This window comes from Ambystoma mexicanum, chromosome 10, assembly GCF_040938575.1.
Source record: "Ambystoma mexicanum isolate Mex_15411 chromosome 10, UKY_AmexF1_1, whole genome shotgun sequence".
Lineage (NCBI taxonomy): Eukaryota > Metazoa > Chordata > Amphibia > Caudata > Ambystomatidae > Ambystoma > Ambystoma mexicanum.
Window position 1 is genome coordinate 1,274,250,371 of NC_090932.1, and position 17,047 is coordinate 1,274,267,417.

General features: G+C 48.1%; 1 protein-coding gene across 4 annotated transcripts in view; it reads left to right on the forward strand.

The window, feature by feature from the left end:
• EWSR1 (EWS RNA binding protein 1) overlaps positions 1 to 17,047 on the forward strand; it is a 360,583-nt gene that overhangs the window by 218,591 nt on the left and 124,945 nt on the right. For all 4 annotated transcript variants that reach the window (XM_069619263.1, XM_069619264.1, XM_069619261.1 and 1 more), the window contains exon 12: positions 2,142 to 2,271. In XM_069619263.1, the coding sequence (XP_069475364.1) occupies positions 2,142 to 2,271 (130 nt within the window). The remainder of the gene's footprint in view (positions 1 to 2,141; positions 2,272 to 17,047) is intronic.

Consider the following 17,047-nt stretch of genomic DNA (forward strand, 5'->3'; position numbering starts at 1 on the left):
CATGCTTCCATAAAGATTCATTTGGTGGCTATTTCCTGCTGCACCAGAGCTCTAGGACGGTCATCCTTATGGTTGCATCGTCTAGTGAAGGAGTTCATCAAAGGACTATTTTGCTCGTTCCCGCCGGTGAAGACTCTGGCCCCGGCGTGGGAGCTCAATGTGGTGCTTAGTAGGCTCATGGGTCCACTGTTCGAGCCTATGCATTCTGCGCCACTGAAATGTTTGTCGTGGAAAACGGCGATTCTTGTGGCCATCTACTCAGCATGACGAGTGGGAGAGATCAGGCCCTCCCTTGTAAACAGCCTTACTCGACATTCCATGAGACAAGTGTGGTGCTTGCCCAAGGTGCCGTCGGACTTTCATCTAAACAAGCCCTTGGTGTTACCTGTATTCTTCCAAACGCCTTCGTCGCCGGCTGAGGACTTTGCACTCGCTGGAGCGCTGAAGTGCTATGTGGACCGCATGAAGAGTTTTGGAAGAAGTTGCACATTTTTTTTTAACTTTGGCCCTGTGATCCATGGGAAGGCCCTCTCCAAGGCTTCCATTTCCATTTTGCTCTCTGTCTGCATCACCCATTGTCATCAGTTGGAAAACCGACCGTTGCCTGGCCGTTCGGGAGCCCACTCGACCAGAGCGATTGCTGCAACTATGGCGTTCCTGTCAGGGCTGTAAGGTGGCGATCGATGCACACTTCACGAAGTTCTACTGCGTCGATAGATTCCAGGACGAGGCCAGGGTCGGCCAAGCAGTGCTGTGCGATCTGTTCGCTTGAAGTTGAGCCTGGTAACAGTTCTCCAGCATGGGTCTGGCATGGATTCATGCCTACCATTCTGCAGCTCTTCTCTTGATCCTTCTGCCACGTGCTAGCAAATCTGAAGATGGCTGCCAGAGGACGGGTTTAGGTACAGGGCAGTCATTGGCTGGGGGCAGTATGACCCAGAGACCAGTAATTGGTTGTTAGGAGAAAGACAGTTCAGAAGTGAATTATTTTTTTTCTTTACCGAGTATTCCCAGTCTGCCTGGGAATATTCATGAGCATGTGAATCCATGCCAGACCCATGGTGAACAGTTGCAGGTAAGTAACATTCTTTTTCGACTGGATGGTCCTTCCATGTATTCCTCATCACCCCCTCCCAGCCTTCCCCGCTGTAGAATTTCCAGGCATTACTTTCCGCCCTGTCAGTCTAGTCTAGGACTCGCTGAGGCTAATAATTCTGCCTGAGGCAGCTGTAAAAACAGAACTGAAGCCAATGGGCACTGCACGTGCGATTTGTATTTTTAACTGGGGCAGTGACCTAGCTGTAGGTAATTGGTTTCAGTAGTTATCTGGGTGAACCTGGACAATGGGGAATGCCTGGGTTTCAAAATGACTAAAGGGACAAGACCTAGATTTGAGATTACCTGTATGGTGGGGGAAAGACCTAGGTGTTACAAAAGGCAGATATGAGCAGACAAACCTAAGTTTGAGATTCCTGTATGGTTGGAGTGAGGCCTAGGTTTTACAATGCAATAGGCTAAGGAAGAACACAGCTAGGTTTGAGATTCTTGTATAGTTTGAGAAAGGCCCATTTCAAAAAAGGAGGCAGCTTTGAGAGGACAAACCTAGGTTTGAGATTCCTGTATTATAGTGGTAAAGAAGCCTAGATTTCAAAATACAATAAGCATTTAAATCTGTTTATATTCAGTGTATTTCCTAGAGGTTGAGGCGGATGTGTGGTGTAATTAATGCAGGTGCTGGTGGTGTAGGGTGAGTGATGTAGTTAGTACCAGTAATTGTGCCTACCTTGTCTATCGATGATGGTTGACGGCTGTCTGCTCCTCGTTTGGTACGTCTGGACACTTGCGAATGGTTTGTTGGTTGCGGGTGGAGTTATGCTTTTGAAACCACCTAGATGGGTCTCGGTGGGAGCATGGAACACATTGCTGCTGCCTGGGGAATAGGTCGAGTTTGCCACTGCGACCTGGGTACTAGGTGGGTACACTGCTGTTCTGTTCCTCGGGCTTGGCGTTGGTGGAAACCAGGCATTGTTGGACAGTAGGTTGATTTGATGAAGTGATGGTTAATTCGCCCTTCTTGAATAAACAGTAACAACAAAACCATTTAATAGTATATCGCAAACTAATCAAATTATCTTTGGCAGATAAACCAGAGAACCAGCCAACCCATGGTGAATATCTTTAAGGACAAAGAAAGTGGCAAAACAAAGGGGGATGGTACAGTATCCTTTGAAGACTCCACTACTGCAAAAGCTGCTGTCGAGTGGTATGACGGTGAGTGACATAATACTGTCGAAGCACCTTCTGCTACCAATTGAGCAAACGTAGCCGAAGATCAGATTTTTATAGAACTGCAAATTGTGTCCTAATCTGCGTTTAGGAGTAAGGCATTTCATAAAGAACACAACTAATAAGCTGAGACCCAGAGGGCTTCTTATTCTAAGCTTAAACATTAAAACCAACTCCAAGGTAATACACCTTTATCTTGGCATAGGATGTTTGTATGTAAGAAAGGCTGTGTTCAGTTCAACAGAAGAGGCCTGTACGTTTGAGTACAGGCAAAAAGTGGTCTGCCTCTCGATTATGGGTAGCGATAATACTGACCTGTGTAAGTCTGGAAGGCCTGCATGGTGTGGACTCTATCAAAATTTGAATTAAATAACGTGATGGTGCAGGCTATATTGGCAATGGAGCACTTGTCACTACCCTCGAGTGGTCTGGCTATCACAATTAAAATGTCTCTGCCTTTGTGTTACCCAGACCATTTGGGTGGGGGAGCGAACCCCAGCTCCCAGCAGGCTGATTGTGGTCCTGCCAATTTGTTTCAACCCAGACAGCTGCTGGGCCTGTAGGGCAGCAAGCACCTGTACCAGCTCCCCCAAGCGATCCAGAGAAGGTGCTCTGTGCATTGACTGTTCTTCGGATAGTAAGCATGTTCCATCTAGGCTCCAGTGCAGATTGATTCTTCCAAGCTGGGGGCCTGCTGCACTGCCTTCTGACTGATGGGCTGGGCACCCGGGACAGGGGCAGGATACAGTCCTCTCTTGAACTGAGTTGGACCCTGTGGGTTCGGGGGTCAGTGGTCCCCAGCATCCTCCTGGAAGTCTTGACCATCTAACATCTGAGGTGCATGTTCTATCCTGGAAGATCGCTGTGCTTAAAAAATACTGGATTATCAGAATTTTATTAGGGGGCATGGGATTATCCCTTTACAGGAAACCTGAGCCATTGATGCACCCCATATCCAAGGGTATGCCACTTTTGCTATTCAGAGGATGTCACAGGGGGAGACGCGCTGGTCTTTGAAGCAAGACCACACAGCAACAGTTTCGAATCTGGAATCCGCGCTTAGAAACCAAACTCTGGTACAGTATTAGGTGTTATAAAACTTAAAATAAAAGGTAAGAAGGGACGCCCAAGTGGGGGACTGGTGGTGTGGTTAGATATCGCCTTGTTAAGTTGTTCAACCAGTGGATTGCATTAAAGGATTGATTCCATGATCATGCTTATACATTTTTACAACAGGGGACCAGGTTTCGACCTCCATCCTAAAGATGACCAAGCATATCCACCTCTGGAGAACCAGTTTATCTGGCTCCTTGAGCATATTGGTTATGGGGACCCGAACCTTCAGTTTGAGCCCTTGAATAGTATGGCGGAAACTGCCACTGGGGTATAGGCAGTCTTAACTCTGTGAATCCAAGAAGGCACTAAAGAAACAACTGAAGAGGTAGCCATTCTGTTATTGTCGGCCAACCATGGGCTTGTAATGGTCGCTTCCCTGAAAATGATCTGGCCCAAAGCAGAATTGACTACATCTTTGTTAATAAAGAGGGCAATAAAATAAATGAAAAGGCAATAAAATAAATGAAAAGGTCAGCTCAAAGAGCTACCAGTAACGCTACACACAGTGCTGTGTGCTGCAATGGTAAATTGCAGATGCCTTAAAGTTAAAGCAAAGCATCACTCCAAAAAGATGCACCCAAAAGGATTGAAAAAAGGTTCCAAATAATAAAGGGAGTGTGGAAAAAGGTTCCCACTCACTCAGGTCAACTGATAAAAAAAAAAATCAAAGTCCAGCAGAAAACATTGGGGGACTCAAGTGGGGAGCATATGCACAAGAAAATAAGATTCTACCGGTTTCCTATATCGCTAGAATGTATTATAGGTGACTCAATTAATAATTCTAAAATGCCCTAGTTAAGCGTTGGAGATTTGTAAAAAAAAAAAAAGGTTGGTGTTAAATTGTGGTTCCCAGTTTCTCCCATTTACTAACAAATGTGTTTGGAACTATCCACCAAGACTATGCCTTCATGGTAGTTTGTCTTATTTGTGCGTGCCCAGAGGCCTACGAGCGCGTGGCCTGATGCTATAATAATTTCTAATAAATATATGGTTTGGTTGTCAGTATTAAATATTTCTGTACTGCACCTTTCATTGCATTTCTATGGACCACCAAACGGTTAGTTTTTGATTCTGACCGGCTCCCTTTTTATTTTATTTATTTGCAGTGCACCCTTAAGCTTCACTACACTGGCTTTTGCTCATTTATGATGGGGAAACTGACCTGTCTTTCAGGCTGTTCGTACTGGGAAACTTTGTTTCTCTTGTTACTGTGGACTTGCAGTGCCTGGGGAAAGCAGAGGCGTTTCGCGGGCCACTGCATGGCCATGTGTGTTCACAGCCAGGAAGTGCGTTGGGATTGTCTGGTCCCAATCCCATAACTGGTTTTGTTTGGATTGTGTCCTCCCACGTATTACTCATTTTAGATATTCTTACCTTCGGCTTTGCTGCGTCCCTCAGCGCCATCCGTCGAGCGGCGACGTCATCCATTGTATAAAAGCCTCGAGGTGTGCCGGTTGGCCTCAGTTCTGTTTTTCTGTTAGCTTTTCTTCGGATCGAGAAAACGGTGCTTCAGTTCGGCATGGAAGGATTAGATGACGACATTTTCACAAAGACTGGGTTAAAAAAAATGCTAGAAATGTGGAAGGAAGAGGTCACTAACAGACCCCCATCGGAATTGCCTCTGTTCTGACCATCGTATAGACGAGTGCGGTTCCTGTCAGTCGATGACCCATAATGCATTAAGGAACAGAGGTAAACTGGTGGAGGTAGAAAAAAAGACTTGGCTGAGTCTACTTTAAGATGTCACAAATCTTAAGTCTAGGTCGAGGAGCAGATCCAGAAAGTCCTCTTCTTCCTCCTAAAAAGACGAAGAAAAGACACCAGTCTCCATCGTCCTCTTCGACGTTGTCTGAGGAAATTACATGTCCATCAAAACACGATTCCCCAAAAAGTGGGAAGCCTTTAGAACATCTATGCTAAAGATCTTTGACAATGCGGCCCAGACCCCCTCGAAGAAGTCTAGCAAAGACCATACCATGCTCATACAAAGAGTGACGGGGGGGAGGGGGGGGGGATCTAAGACAAGAAAATCTGGCGTGAAATCAGTGTCATCCAGGGAGTCCTCCCCGATGCCTCATAAATGCCTGTTGGTGCAAAAATCAGGGATAAAATGGCGTCTGATACTCATCCGCCATTAAAATCCTTGTCGAAGGCGATCGAGCACAGGGTGTTGATAGACCATTCCAAGAAGGTTGCGTCGAGTGCACAGTCAAAGGCTCCTTCGATGGTGTCAACGGCGTCGAATTCCTTCGTTGTTGACAATTCCTTCGACTTAACTTGACGGTATGGAACGCCATAGACACCCTTGTCGAGGTCTTTGTTCATTCCTGTTGCAAAATCGACATCTGTGTCAAAGTCTATGCCACCTGAGAAATTATTTCACCCTGAATGTAGGCAGGATTTCTTTCAAACCATGTCCTCCATTTATGAGGAGGTTCATCAGGAGAGGAAGATGTTGAAATTTGGAACAAAACAGGTCCCTGGGGAGTTGATTGACCCTCAGTCTGATGGCAGACTTGTTATGAGTGCTTGCAGTCAGCAAGTAGTCTGGACACATCTCCAGATTATGAATTTGAGAAGCCTGACCTGGCTGAGCAGGCTGATGCTGGATTCAGAAAGTTAATGAACAGGTAACTGAATTTATGGGGTGGAGCAGAAATTCACATATATATCAGGAGGATGATCTGATGGACATCCTTTCAGGGGGGACCTCAACAAGACCCCATACTTCCTTTTCACGTAGCTCTACAAAGGAAGATGACCACTGCAAGGGAAAACCCAGAGTCTACTCAGGCAGTAAATTAAAAAAAAAATTTCAAAATACAGACCCTGTGCTTCAGATATAAACGCCCATCCCCCGAGAGCCTTGTAGTTCAGGCGGCTAATTCTACTAGGAATGCAGCATATCTTACAATTCCCCCAGATAGGTATAAGAAGATAGATGCGTGGTCCTGAGCGATTATTTTTTTTTTTTATTTATTTTTTTATTTTTTTGTTCGGGGAGCATGGCATTAAAATCTACAAATGTAACTTGCACCCTTGCAAGATATACATACACCCTGTGGGACTGTATGACAGCAGCAGCTGAATACATCCCTGAAGGTGCGGAACAGGGATGTTTCCTGGCCATAGTGGGATGGAAAGGAGGCTACGGGGAATGCCTTCAATCAGGTTTGTACACGGCTGACCACATCAGTAGATCCATGGCTTCTAGTACTGTGCTACGTAGCTTTGCGTGGCTGACGAAGTCATGTTTTGCACCGGATGTGCAGACAAGACTTCTCAATATGCCATTTGACGGCGTGAGGTTGTTTGGCAGCAAGGCGGATGAAAGTTTGGGAAGGGGACAGGCCGGTCAAAGGGGACAAGGAAATTTCCTCGGGGGGGGGGGGGGGATAGGTACTAGATCTGCCCCAGTAACGGCAACTGTCCATTCAGCCGCTGCTGCCGCAAAGCCACTCTTTAGGTTTTGACATACAAGACCCCGGTGGGAGGCAGGATCTCGCAGCATCTGGAAGAATGGCGGATCATTACATTAGATGCTTGGGCACTGAAAATAGTATCCCTAGGTTACTGCCTTCCTTTTCAAAAGAAACCTCAATCACCCGCGGGATACAACTCTGCCAAACATCCAGACCAGCTCCTGTTGCAGGAAATCTTAACCCTGCTACAGAAAGGTGCAATAGAACATGTACCTGTAGCGGAGAGGAACAGGGGTTGGTATTCCCCATATTTCCTTATACCAAAGAAGGACAAAGGATTGAGACCCATTTTAGACTTGAGAAACTTGAACAAGTTCCTCGGGAAGGACAAGTTCAAGATGGTCACTCTCTCAGATCCTTCAGGCTCTCCAACTCCAAGACTGGTTGGTATCATTGGACCTTCAGGATGCTTAATTTCATGTGCCAATACATCTCAAACACAGGAAGTACCGGAGGTTTGTGATTGGCAATTCTCACTAGCAGTTTCGAGTGCTGCCTTTCGGGTTGACCTCCGCCCCAAGAGTTTTCTCCAAGTTGATGATGGTGGTGGTGGTGGTGGCAGAGCGTCTCAGGGGAGGGGGAATTCACATCTACCCCTACTTGGGTGATTGGATGATCAGGGCACGTTCTCCTGAACAAGCCCCCGAGCATCTATCCAAGACCTGCCACTTCCTTCAGACTGGGCTTTTCTCTGAAATTAAAGTAAAAAATGATACCATCACAGAAACTCCAGTTTATCAGAGCAGTCCTGTATACTTGCTCGGGCGAAGCCTCGCCTCCTGAAGAGCTCACCACATTCTGCAGATGGCAACAAAATTCCAGAATGCCCAGCATCTACTTGCCTTCGATTTTCCTCAGGTTGCTCGGTCTTATGGCATCTTGCATTTTTCTGGTGCCAGAAGCCAGATTGAGGATGAGATCCCTTCAATGGGCCCTCAGGACTCAATGCTCCAAATTTTCAGGGAAAATGTGAGATCTTTTGTAAGTTCCAGCCAGAGTATCACAGGATCTTTGATGGTGGGCTTGCAGAGAACATATCCTCAAGGGAGAATCTTTTTGGCAACCATGGCCAGGATTAACGGTAGTGACGGACGCCTCACTCACAGGATAGGGAGCTCACAGTCGACAATCAGCGGCCGTTGGTCTCCATCGGAGTCCAAACTACACATCAACCTATTGGAGCTGAGGGCAATCAGACCTGCGCTGAAGGGCATCGCTCTCTGTACGGGGAAAGAATGTCCTGATAATTAGACAACACAGTGGCCATGTACTACCTCAAGAGTAGGGATCCCACTGTTCAGAGAAGCAGTGCCGTTTGGTTCTGGGCAATACAAGAAGGGATTTCTCGGTCGGCAGTTCATCTAGCCGAGAGCAAAACACAGCCGGGGATGCACTGAGCAGGCAGAACTGTCTCCCTCAAGTGGGAACTAGCTCAGGAAGTCCTTTAAGTGATCTTTGCCCTTTGTGGAACCCCTCAAGTAGATCTGTTCGTGACCAGTGTCAACAGGAAGTGCGAACTGTACTGCTCACGGGAATTTCCTCAGAGGAGCTCTAGGAGACGCATTTGTGGTGGACTGGCAAGTTCCACTCCTGTACAAGTTTCCTCCAGTCCATGAGATCCCTCAAGTAATCGGGAGGCTAAGGAGGTTCAGCAAAACCATGATCCTAATTTATCCCAATTGGGCCAGGAGAACGTGGTTCCCAGACCTTCTGGACATGTCCATCAGCCCTCCAATACGTCTTCCACAAAGAAGACCTGCTCTCACGAGAGGAAGGACGGGTTCTCTATCGTCAAGACACTCCACCTTCATGCATGGCTTCTGAGAGGCTGAGACAAGAGGATGGGACCTTCCGGATGACATAATGGAAATTTTGCTCTCGACCAGAAGACCAGCGACTAAATCTCTGTACCGGCGTCGTTGGAACAAGTTCAGTCACTGGTGCAGAGATGAGAATGTTGGACCTTTTCAGTGTAATTCCCACAATATTATGTTTTCTTCTACACTTAGCCAATCTGGGGCTCCAGGTTGGTACGATAAAGGGTTATTTAGCAGCGCTATCCATTTTAAGAGCTCCTCTGAGGAGGAATCTTATTTAAAAGTACCCTTAATTACACAGTTTTTAAAAGGTCTTAATAATGTTTCCTCCAGTAACTTCAAGTACCCGTGTGGGACTTAAACTTGGTATTAAAGTTTCTCACATGCATTCTGTTTGAGGCTTTACATTCTTGTCCTTTAAGGCTCTTTACTTCAAAAACCATACTTCGAATGGATTGTGTCCTCCCACGTAGTCCTCATCTGAACTATATGCTTACCTTTAGGTTTCGCCTCGGGCAATTTTTCCTCTTTCCAGCAGAGGGGCGCTCCACTCGAGGCGGCGACGTCTGTCTGTCGGTGGCCTCCGTCGAGTGACAACGTCATCCGTAGTATAATTGTCTCAAGCGTGCCCGTTGGCTTCAGTTCCGTTTTTCCGTTGGCTTCGGTACGGATCGAAATAAAACGGCACTTCAGTCACGGCGAATTATGTCGTCTTCGAACCAGTCTACTCCGAAAACGGGGTTTAAGAAATGTCTAAGGTGCGGAAGAAAAATGTTGCTGACCGACCCACACCGTAACTGTCTTTGGTGCCTCGGTTCCGAACATCGGATCGACGACTGCGGTTCGTGCCAATCTATGACCCATAAGGCCTTGAAAGAAAGACTGGGTAAACTGGCGGTGGGGGAGGAATCCTCGAAGTTTTCTTCGAGAGGGAAGGAGCACTCTGCTGAGTCTTTGGTAAAACAGCATAAAAAAAAATCCAGATCGAGGAGTAGATCAAGGAAGTCCTCTTCGTCCAAAAAGGCGAAGAAGAGACGACACTGACTTCCCTAGAAAGTGGGAAGTATTTAGTCTATAACAAATTTTGAAAATGCGGCCCAGCCCCCCCTCAAATGTCTGAAGGTCATGCCTCTACTCACAAAAGAAGTGACGGAGGAAGGTCTAAAACTAGAAAATCTGACACATTGTCGGGTGTCTTCTAGGGACTCTTCCCAGACCCCTAAAAAGACAGACCTTAAGAAAGACTTTAGACGTTGATAAGTCCTTAAAGACCTCAATGAAAACATCTTCGAAGCCTCTGTCGAAGGCTCTAGAGTATAAAGGGATGACGACCCAGCAGAAAAGTCACGTTGAGTGCTTTATCAACGACCTCTAAGACTTCTTTGGCGTTGAGTGTTTTGAGACTCCGACAACGTCGACTGCCTCAAACATTCCTTCGCCAGCATTCGTAGCGCCTTCGAAAACATCGAATACCTCGAACATCGAAGGTTAACGGCCACGACTTTGACGCTTCTGTCGACGTCGACACCAATTACAGGGTTGAAACCTATTCCTGAGAAAGTATTTCACCCAGAAAGCAGACATGATTTTTTCCAAACTGTGTCAGCTGTATATGGAGAAATGTCCTCAGAAAATGAGGAGGATGAAGATGAACCTGAAGTTTCATCAGCAGGAGTAAAATATGGTACAAGAGAAGTTCCTGAGGAATTAATCCTCGATCAAAAATGCAGGATTTGTATGAATGTTTAGTCTGCAAGTGGACTAGATACGTCCCCTGAATACGAATTTTAAAGACCAGATCCAGCAGAACATGCTGATTTGGGTTACAGAAAACTTATGAATAAAGTAAGTTTATGGGATGGGGTAGGAATTCACCTGTGTATCAGGATGATGATATGACAGATATTGTGTCAGGAGGTCCTCAACCAGATCCCATTCTTCTTTCATATTGCCCTGCAAAGGAGAGTAAATGCTGCTTGGGAAAGACCAGAATCTATTCCAGCAGTGAATAAAAAATATGTGGCAAAATACAGACCTTGTAACTCTGATCCAGAGTATTTGAGTAAGCATCCTTCTCCTGAGAGTCTGGTAGTGCAGGCAGCCAGATCAACAGAAAATGCTGCATACCCTACAATTCCCCCCTGATAGGGATGACAAGAAGATGGATACATGGTCGAAAAAGGTCTTTACATCAAGGGAGCATGGCTCTAAAGTCCACCAATGTATCTTGTACGCTGGCTAGATTCAATTATACTCTTTGGGACTGCATGTCAGCGGCAGCTCGACACATCCCGGAAGGAGAGGAACGTGATGGTTTCCTATCCATAATTAAGGATGGTAAGGTGGCTTCGGGAGAATGCCTTCAAGCAGGTTTGGACACTGCTGACAGTATCAGCAGGTCCATGGCGTCTAGCACAGTGCTATGCAGATTTGCAGGGCTAAGCAAGTCAGGTTTCGCACCAGATGTTCAATCTAGACTTCTTAATATGCCATTTGACGGCTCGAGGTTGTTTGGCAGCAAGGCGGATGAAAGTTTGGAGAAGCTGCAGACCTCCAAGGCAGCGGCAGTGTCACTCAGTGCCGCTATAAGACCACCTCAGCAACGCCCCTACACAGGCTCATCTTCCTGGAGAGGTCGTCCTTTTCGTTATTATTCCTCAATTGGAAAAGGAAGGGGACAGGCCAGGCAAAGAGGGCAACGGAAATTTCCTCGGGTGAGGAAGAGGTGCTAGATCCGCACCGGCAGCGGCATCCGTCCCTTCAGCCGCTGCTGGAGCTGCCGCAAAACCACTCGAGGTTTTGACTCACAAGACCCCAGTGGGAGGCAGGATCTCACAACCTCTGAAAGAATGGCGAGGCATTACTTCAGATGCTTGGGCACTGGAAACAGTATTCCCAAGGTTACTGCCTTCCCTTTCTAAAGAAACCTCAATCACCCACCGGAATACAACCCTACCAAAAACCCAGATCCGTTTGCAGGAAGTTTTGACCCTACTACAGAAAGGTGCAATAGAACATGTACCTGTAGCGGAAAGAAACAAGGGTTGGTATTCTCCATACTTCCTCATTTCAAAGGACGATGGAGGACTGAGACCCATCTTGGACTTGAGAAACTTGAACAAGTTCCTCAGGAAAGACAAGTTCAATATGGTCACTCTTTCTCAGATCCTTCAGGCTCTCCAACTTCAAGACTGGTTGGTATCATTGGACCTTCAGGATGCTTACTTTCATGTGCTAATCCATCTCAAGCACAGAAAGTACCGGAGGTTTGCGATTGGCAACTCTCACTATCAGTTTCGAGTTCTGCCATTCGGGTTGACCTCCGCCCCAAGAGTTTTCACCAAGTTGATGGCGGCAGTGGCAGTGAGTCTCAGAAGAGGGGGGATTCACATCTACCCCTAGTTGGACGATTGGATGATCCGGGCACGTTCTCCAGAACAAGCCCAGGATCATCTATCCAAGACTTGCCACTTCCTTCACAAACTAGGGTTTTCTCTGAATTTAAAAAGTCAAACATACCATCACTGAAGCTCCAGTTTATAGGGGCAGTCTTGGGTACTTGAGAGCTCACCACATTCTGCAGATACTAAATTCCAGAATGCCCAGTATCTACCGGCCTTCGATTTTCTCAGGTTGCTCGGCCTCATGGCATCCTGCATTTTTCTGGTGCCAGAAGCCAGATTGCGGATGAGATCCCTTCAATGGGCCCTCAGGACTCAATGGTCCCAATTTTCAGGGGAAATGACAGATCTTTTACAAGTTCCAACCAGGGTAGCACAGGATCTACAATGGCGGGCTTGCAAGAAACATATCCTCAAGGGAGAATCTTTTTGGCAACCATGGCCGGAGACAACAGTAGTAACGGACGCCTCACTCACGGGGTGGGGAGCTCACACCAACGAGTTGACAATCAGCGGTTGTTGGTCTCCATCGGAGTCCAGACTACACATCAACCTATTAGAGCGGAGGGCGATCAGACTAGCTCTGAAGGCCTTCCTGCCCTCTGTACGGCGAAAGAATGTCCTAATAATGACGGACAACACAGTGGCCATGTGTACTACCTCAACAAGAGAGGAGTAGGGTCACTGCCACTGTGCAGAGAGGCAATGCAACTCTGGTTCTGGGCAATACAAGAAGGGATCTCTCTCTGCCATTCACCTAGCAGGAGAGCAAAACGCAGCGGCAGACGCTCTGAGCAGGCAGAGCTCAGTCTCCCACGAGTAGGAACTATATCGGGAAGTCCTTCAAGAGATCTTCACCCTTTGGGGAACCCCTCAAGTGGATCTGTTCGCGACCATTGTCAACAGGAAGTGCGAACTGTACTGCTCACGGGAATTTCCCCCGAGAAGAGCGCTAGGAGACGCATTCGTAGTGGAATGGGAGTTTCCTCTTCTGTGTTCCCTCCAGTCCCTGTGATCCCTCAGGTAATCAGGAGGTTGAGAAAGTTCAGGAAAACCATGATCCTAATTGCCCTGATTGGGCCAGGAGAACATGGTACCCGGACCTTCTTAACATGTCCATCTGCCCTCCAATACGTCTTCCAAAAAGAGAGGATCTTCTTTTGCAAGAGGGAGGTCACATTCTCCATCCAGAGGTCAACACATTAAGCCTTCACGCATGGCTTCTGAAAGGTTGAGATACAAGGATTGGGACCTTCCGGATGCTATTGAGATTTTGCTTTCGGCCAGAAGGCCAGCAACAAAATCCTGGTACCGGAGTCGTTGGAACAAGTTCAGTAACTGGTGCAGGGATAAGAATGTGGATCCAGAATGTGATCTTCCAATGGTATTATCTTTCCTGTTACATTTAGCTAATCTGGGGCTCCAGGTTAAGACAACAAAAGGATACCTAGTAGCGCTATCTATCAAGCGCTCTTCAGAAGAAAAATCTTATTTTAAGATACCTTTTTAATAATACAATTTCTTAAAGGTTTAAACAATGTTTTTCCACCAATACCCTTTCAAGTTCCTGTGTGGGATTTAAATTTGGTACTTAAATTTCTGGCATGTGCACCATTTGAGCCTTTACATTCTTGTCCGTTAAGGCTTCTTACGTTAAAAACTATACTAGTTGCATTGACATCAGCCCACAGAGTAAGTGAGTTGCAGGCACTTTCGACTGGTCCTCCTCACACCATCTTTCATAAAGACAAAGTTGTCCGAGTCAAACCCTCTTTTCTACCAAAAATAGTTTCAGACTTTCATGTCACAAAAAATAATTCTACCTGTGTTCTACCCTCCTCCTCACACAAGTAAGGAAGAGGAAAGGCTGCATAGGCTAGATCCCAGAAGGGCTCTTGGCTTCTACATTTCAAGATTGTCAAATATACATCAGTGTGAACAACTATTTGTGGGATACACTGGTCGTAAATTAGGACTAGCTGTAACCAAACATACATTATCAAGATGGATAATCTTAGCCATAACAGAGTGTTGTAGGCTAGCTGGAAAAGATCCCCCCCGGAGGGTTTAAGAGCTCATTCAACTAGGGGCATAGCAACTTCAACAGCACTGAAGAGGGGTGTCCCTGTACAAGACATTTGTGCAGCAGCACATGGTCATCCATGCATACTTTAATCAAACATTATTCTTTGGACTCAACTACCGCTCAGTGAGGTCTATTTGCCAAATCTGTACTACATTCGGTACATGAATAGAATGCCTCTAATAGAAAACTGCTTTGAGAGTCTAAGATGAGGAATACGTGGGAGGACACAATCCATTCGAAGAACAAGTTACTTACCAACTGTAACGTTCTTTTGATTGGATGTTCCTCCCACATATTCCTCATCGAACCTCCCATCCTACCCCACAGTACAGTTTACGTGGTTTACACTTTAAATTCTTGCATGGCTTGGGTCAATGAGAGGCACGCCTTTGTTTATAATACATGGGCTCTGATACACGAAAAAACAGAACTGAAGCCAACGGTCGCGCTCGAGGCAATTATACTACGGATGTCACTCGACGGAGGCTGCCGAGGGACATAGTCGCCGCCTCGAGTGGAGTGCCCTCTGCTGGAGAGAGGAAACATTTTCCGAGGCGAAACCTAAAGGTAAGGATATATTTAAGATGAGGAATACGTGGGAGGAAGGTGCAATCGACAGTTACAGTTCGTAAGTAACTTGTTCTTCTACTGGCAATTACTTCAGCCCGCAGGGTGAGTTGCAGGTGCTTTCTAGCAGACCTCCCCACGCCATCTTTTACAAAGATAAAGTTGTTCTTAGAGTCAAACCTTCGTTTTTACCAAAAATGGCCTCAGATTTCTCCAGCATGGGGTCTGGCATGGATTCACATGCTCATGAATATTCCCCGTCAGGCTGGGAATCCTCGGTAAAGAAAAAAAACAGTATCAGTTTCGTTTCTGATCTGTCTTTCGTAGTAATAACCAATCACTGGTCTCTGCGTCATACTGACCACAGCCAATGACTGCCCTCTACCTAAGCACCGCCTCTGGCAGCCATCTTCAGATTTTTACCGCACGTTCATGTGTTGGGATCCTCGTGCTATTGCTCTCGAGCGTTAGTGCTATTTTTTCACGTTTTTTCTCAAAAACTTGATTTTTTTTCAGTCAAAAGAGCCTCAAGCTCCACCGACTCTCCATCCGATCAACGGGGACCCGTGTCGGATTCGTCTGCGCCCCTGAAGGGTAAGATTTCGTCGAGCTACGCTTTTGGAGGACTCCAGAAGTTTCTCAGGCCCGGACATGGCCCAGGGGAAGGGAAGCTCGACGCCCGGAAAGCTGTTCAGGTCTGCCCTGGATGCCAGCTGCAGAACGTCTTTAAGGAGGACGAACACTCTTTTTGTCTTTACTGCCTACATGAGGACAAGACGCACGTGGAGAAGGACTGTGCGTTTTGCGGCAGTATGTCGGAGCGGACCATGAAGGACCGCCATCAACGTCTCGCCAACTGGCTGGAAGGGAAGAGCCCGTCGGGCGAGAAGAGGAAGAAATCCGAGCCGTCTTCTAAGACCTTTGAGGACGCCCCGGCGACGGGGGTCCAACACAAGGCCAAGCACCGCTAGTCCGCTGGCACCGGGAGCGCCGAACGGTCGGGCTCGATGGGCGCCAGGCAGGGCGCACCCTCCCCGGCACCTTCAGCCACGAGCCAACGCTCTGGGTCGGGTAAGAGGATGGCCGAGCACCCGGCGAAGCTCCTGGAGAGGCCCCGGTCGAGCTCGAAGGCCCCATCGGAGGGGGAGCGAGGCAGTGTCCACCCCCGCCCCCTTCAAGGATAAGGCGGTGAGTGCACCTAAGGTGGTGAAGGCCTTAATCCATCCGGCCAAGCCCTCTATTGAAACTGTCGCGGCGGCCCTGGCTCAGCCTGTGGAGGCTACACCAGTGGTGGCGACCTCAGGGCTCAGTCTCCCTGCCACCTCGGAGGGAGTCCGCTTTTGTGCCCATCGATGAGACCCCCGTGAAATCCCCGGCGGGGAAGAAAAAGGGGGGGGGGGCAGGGCGTCGTAGATTCGGCTTCAACCTCGGAGGAAGAGCTGATCGAGGTCTTAAGCCACGGCCTTGGCGTGGAAGAAGACCGGCCCGTCGGGATGGATCCCGACGCAGGTGACGACATCGTCGAGGGTGCCGACGGGGCCCCTGATCGCCAGTCGGATTCCCATCTGCCAGCGCCGCAAGACAACTCGGCGGCCATTTTGTTGGCTATACAGTCCTTATGCTCAGAGATAAGGACGAGACTGCCGTTGCCGACGGAGGAACCTCTCCCGTCGGGGGATCCTGAACCGGGACCTTCTGGTGTTCCCCCCGCCCAAGAAAAGGATTCACCCTCCACCTCCTTTAAGCCGTCGCGCCCCGTCAAGCCTTCCTCCCCGTCCAACCGAGGGGATGATACGGGGACTGACACGGCAGCGACGGGTACGGACGACGAGGTATACGAGGATCTACCGTCGTCGCCTCCCACCAGGGCTTCTCCACCCGACGAGATTGGATTGTTCCGCTCCATGATCGCCAGGGCATCTGAGCTTTTCCAACTCTGCCCTGAGGAGAAGAAAAAGGAAGGATTCCTTTATCAACGGCGCGAGGCCAAGAGAAAGACGGTCCTCGCGGTGCCTCTACTGGACGACATTTGGGATGAGGGCCTCGCCCTCCTCAAGAACCCTTCCACGACGCCACCTAGAAGAGACCAGTACGAGAAGAAGTACCGGGTCCCGGACGCGGCCCCCCTGTGCCTCCGGGCGCAGCCTACCCGGACTCCGTCGTCTCCGCGGCGGCCAGGAAGAAAGCGGGGGGGGTGCGGCCTCCACATCGACTTCCCCACCGGACGGCGAGGGAAAGAAATTGGACGCTATGGGACGCAGGGTCATCTCGTCTGCAACGACGACGATTAAA